Source organism: Macadamia integrifolia, chromosome 5, assembly GCF_013358625.1.
Source record: "Macadamia integrifolia cultivar HAES 741 chromosome 5, SCU_Mint_v3, whole genome shotgun sequence".
Taxonomy (NCBI): Eukaryota; Viridiplantae; Streptophyta; class Magnoliopsida; order Proteales; family Proteaceae; genus Macadamia; species Macadamia integrifolia.
This window is the reverse complement of record NC_056561.1, coordinates 15,405,313-15,410,303: the sequence shown is the minus strand read 5'-3', so window position 1 is coordinate 15,410,303 and position 4,991 is coordinate 15,405,313. Positions and strand designations below refer to the sequence as shown.

Here is a 4,991-nt window from a genome sequence, read left to right as displayed (position 1 = left end):
GGTCCTACAGGCTTTTCCACCTCTTCTTCCTACCCGAATAGTTACTTGTAATGCTAACAAGTGTCCTGTGTTTTTCTTTTTCCCTGAAAAAACAACTTCAATGAAACAGGAGACCCAGAGGGAGATACCCACCTAAGATCATGGCGAGTCACTAACCTGTCAATTAGGAATGCTCTAATGCGCTCAGAGAACGAGGTTTTGAAAATTCTCCACATTTAAACTAATTTTATCTTCAAATTGAATAGTCCCGGAAAATGATATAAATTGTATAAACTTTACTCAATTTCTTATTGCTGTAGAAAAAAGTTTTGACTTACTACCATAAATGGCTTATAAATTTTTAAAATGATTCAAACTTTTCAACAAATTTGTCTTATTGTCAAATCCTTTGAACCAGCAAGAATAAAATAGAGTTATAGAATGTGGGATATAATCCGTTTCGTTGACTAATTCATCGCAAGCATCCACCTTTGTCTGGTTCTGTAATCGTAGCTTTACAAAAGTCTCTCTTTTAAATGTTGCCTTCGATAAATATGCTGCATTCGATCAGTCATACATAATACATATGCCTCTGCCAGTGGTGTTTCTTTCTGTGTTTCCTGTATTGCAATTTGCTGCTGCTTCCGTTCTGGGTTGTTCTCCGCTCACCTTTTATGATCCCGCATGATTCTGTCGAGTCTGCTGCTCTTTAATAGGTTTCACATGGGTTCTATGGATTCTCAAGCCGACGAGGATGTTGAAAAGCCCTGTTCTTCAAATCCCAGGTGAAAATTCTTCTCCTTCGAACCCAAGTTTTCTATTTTTGTGTGGGTGATGGTAATAATGATCAAGGAGATAAATGGAAGAACTCAACTGGGTATTTATTTGTTTTACATTAAGACCCAGATCATTATATTGAGTTAGGTGGGCACTATTTCGTCTGCAATTGTTTCTGATATTTTTCCAAATTATCTCTTCTAGTGGAAATAGAAATGATATATTAGATAAAAAGGGTGACTGTTGATCTGGGTTTTCTATGGTGAAGAGATTCTCGTCTAGTGGCCAAAATTAGTAGAAGGAAGCAATTATTCTGCAGTTGGTCCAATGGAGACGCCCCGAAGGAAGAAGATGACGAAACAATTAACTGGGAAACGTGAGGACACTCCCCTGCATTCGGCAGCAAGAGCAGGGAACCTACCTGTGGTCATGGAAATCCTAACCCAAGCCACAGAGGAAGAGCTTAAGGAATTATTGTTGAAGCAGAACCAGTCAGGAGAAACAGCCTTTTATGTGGCTGCTGAATACGGTTATGTTGATGTTGTAGAAGATATGGTCAAGTACTATGATATTGTATCTGCAAGCATCAAAGCCAAGAATGGCTATGATGCCTTTCACATTGCAGCGAAGCAAGGGGACCTGGGTACATTCTCCTTTCAATTCTATCTGTTTCTTTTTATGCTTTTCTTTGTTTCTAGTTGCCGGAATTGATTACATTGGGTTTTGATCCATTGCAGAGGTGGTGAAAGTGTTGCTGGAGGCCCTACCAGAGCTATCTATGACAGTTGATCTCTCAAATACCACAGCTTTGCATTCGGCTGCAGCGCAAGGCCACATTGAGGTGGTTAATATCCTCTTGGAGCGAGGTAGCAACTTGGCCACCATAGCCAAAAGCAATGGGAAAACGGCCCTGCATTCAGCGGCAAGGAATGGCCATTTGGAGGTTGTTAAGGCCCTTCTAAGCAAAGAACCTGGGATAGCTGGGAGGAATGACAAGAAGGGCCAGACGGCTCTCCACATGGCTGTGAAAGGACAGAAAATTGAGCTGGTGGAGGAGCTTATCGAGTTAGACCCTTCTTTGATCAACATGGTTGATACCAAGGGCAACACAGCACTACATATAGCATGCAGGAAGGCTCGGTCTCAGGTGAATTGCTTATGTACCAAGGCTTATTAACTGGAATAATGGAGCTGTTGTATCTCACCATGTTCATGCCATGATTGTTCTAAAGCTTGGCCAATTAAACTGTAGCACATCTTTATTAGTCTTGATTGAGAATATATTCTAATTCTTTCTGTGGAATGGCCAATTCTAGATCAAATTTTGCTAAGCTAATCCTCAGGAGCAGGTCAGCAGGATGTAAGCCCAGTCCTTGGGATTTAATCCATTCAAATATGGCCTTTAGATTGGTGAATTGGTGAACTCAGGTTTGTGAAAGCTCTCAAAATCTTTAAAATGAAAGCCTGTGAATCTATGGCCTGATTTACCCTAGACTAAGATAAAACAATACAAAGAAGTATGTCCTAATTCAAAACAATAAAAAGATAGAAATAAAAGATGAACTAGATGGTCCTGTGCAGGTATAAACTTGACAGCAATCAGATCTGATCTAGAAGTTGCAGATATTTAAAGTCTAAATCTCATGGAGAATAAGGTTTGAGTGACTTGGTTGAGTCATTTTGAACTTCCTCTTGGAGAAGTTTATGTAGTTTACTATGATCATTTTGTGGGGCTTATCTTGATTGATGCATTAATGTTTCGGTTTCCTGAAATATGGTGGAAACAAACGTGTTACACTAAGTTGGAAGAGGATCAATGATGTAACACTTCTACTATTGATGCAGATTGTAAGGAAGCTATTAAGCTTCAGCGTTACCAATAAAACGGCTGTCAATAGGTCAGGGGAAACAGCTCTTGACACTGCTGAGAAAATGGGAGTCTCAGAACTGATGCTGATCCTACAGGCGAATGGTGTCCAGAGTGCCAGGGCCATCAAGCCATCACAGACAAGCACAGCCCGAGAACTGAAACAGACTGTGAGTGACATAAAACATGAGGTTCACTACCAGCTAGAGCAAGCCCGCAACACAAGAAAACATGTGCAGGGGATAGCCCACAGGATCACTGAAATGAACACAGAGGGCCTCAACAATGCAATCAACTCCACAACGATTGTTGCTGTCCTTATTGCCACCGTGGCTTTTGCTGCCATCTTCACCGTCCCTGGCCAGTATGTCGATGACCCTGAAGATATACCTCCTGGGTCCTCCCTTGGGGAAGCAAACATTTCTCATAGAACGCCTTTTATAATCTTCTTCGTCTTTGATTCCATTGCCCTCTTCATATCCCTGGCTGTTGTGGTAGTACAGACTTCAGTTATAGTAATAGAAAGCCAAGCCAAGAAACAGATGATGGCAATTATGAACAAGCTGATGTGGTTGGCTTGTGTTCTTGTGTCTGTAGCATTCTTGGCAATGGCATTTATTGTGGTTGGTGATCATGAGAGGTGGTTGGCAATTGCTGTGACAATCATAGGGACAACAATCATGGCAACGACACTGGGCACCTTGTGTTATTGGGTAGTTATGCACCGGATTCGTGCCTCAAATTTGAGGTGCATTCGGAGGTCATCGTTGGGGAGCAGGTCACGGTCGTTCTCCATGTCTGTGTTATCAGATAAAGAACTTCTGAGCAATAAGACCATGTATGCAATTTGAGATCTTCTGGTCAGAACACCAGATAGCATATTTCTTGATGGCTTTGTTTGGTTGTAAGGGGAATGCAAATTTTTTATGTAAAGTGGAATTTTTTTCCTAGAAAAAATAAATTTAGATTTTTGATTGGCGAGTGGTAGCATGACGTATGTATTGCAATCTTATTTTCACTTTCTTTTAATATTAACCGTCCATTTAAGTTTAGATTAATCTAAACCATCTATTAGTTTTTTATATTGTAACTAATTCCTAGTTTTTAGGGTGAAGAGATGACGGATGTGGTTACTTAACTTGTCTAATATTTTTTTATATAAATAAAAAATAAAAATCCAATATAAGCGGACTCTTCTTTCGATTTTGTTGGGAAATCTCAATTCTCTCTCTCTCTCTCAAAATAGGATGAGATAAGAAAAAAATCAACATAACTATTTTCAGGTACTGAACATATGAGAGATTTGGCCACACATATCTAAATACTATGTTTACATATTAATCATCAGGGAAGGGATTTGGACAGTAAAGTTTGCATATATGGCAAAAGACAAATTTGAATTTATAAAGTAAACAAAGCTATTGAATATCTAGGATTTTATTATTACTTATTGGGTAGATATTATTAACCTAGGAGAATTTACCATGGATGCAAATCTTCACTGAAATTGGTAAACAAAATTTCAATTAGACTGAAGAACAGTGAAAAAGGAAGAAGAAAGAAGGAACAACCTTGAAGAAGAAGCAAGGAAAGAGAGAGAGAGGATCGAGATTTCTAAGCGGAATGAAAGGAGGAGTCCGCTTATATTGGGATTTTTATTATTTATTTATTTAACTATTAATAATATTAAACAGATTTGTAACCGTTTACAACTCTGTTAGCAGGACTAATATATTTAACACGTGTCAATCATATCACTTACGTGAACATTCACCGAGCTCCAAACGTTCTGCATTCCTATTTTTCTGCATGTACCGCGACCATTTTGCCAATATATTTTACATGTGAAAAAAATTTCACTTAACCATTAAAATTTTCCTTTTTATTTCCCCACCAAAATAGGAAGAAAAAAAAACCCTACTCTCACGATCTCTCTCCCACTCTCACGACTCTCACCCCGCTTATGACTCTCAACAATCTCTCTCTCTCTCTCTCTCTCTCTCTCTCTCTCTCTCTCTCTCTCTCACACGACTCAATTGGGTTTATTTTGACCAAAAGACTTTGGGTTTGAGCTAAATGGAGCATTACTGACGTGTTGGGTTTGTTTTGACCAAAAGATTTTTGGAATTGACATTTCAGTCGTTATCACTCGTGATCTATTACTGTTTTCTTTGTGATTATCTTTTATATTATTTTAAATATTTATTTATGCTGCATTCATTTGATATATAGAATGAAATGGTTTATTTTGGTTATTGATAGAACATAGTATCTGATGACATTTTGTTTGATTTGATACAGGCCTTGAATGACCTGATTCACATAACCAATATAAATTTTGAGGAGTTGGGTGGGTTTTGGATTAAAA

The 4,991-nt window shown here is 38.5% G+C and overlaps 1 protein-coding gene across 3 annotated transcripts; it reads left to right on the top strand.

Moving 5' to 3' along the window:
• LOC122079380 (ankyrin repeat-containing protein At5g02620-like) lies at positions 1–3,623 on the top strand. 3 transcript variants are annotated; one of them, XM_042645796.1, is made up of 5 exons: positions 1–195; positions 696–764; positions 1,025–1,399; positions 1,494–1,903; positions 2,602–3,623. In XM_042645796.1, the coding sequence occupies exons 3-5, from the start codon at positions 1,084–1,086 to the stop codon at positions 3,472–3,474; spliced, it is 1,599 nt and encodes a 532-aa protein (XP_042501730.1). In that variant the 5' UTR covers positions 1–195; positions 696–764; positions 1,025–1,083; the 3' UTR covers positions 3,475–3,623. The 3 variants fall into 3 exon arrangements, with proteins under 3 accessions (XP_042501730.1, XP_042501731.1, XP_042501729.1); XM_042645797.1 differs by having other exon boundaries at positions 961–1,399; XM_042645795.1 differs by lacking the exon at positions 1–195 and having other exon boundaries at positions 328–764.
• The last annotated feature ends 1,368 nt before the right edge of the window (positions 3,624–4,991 follow it).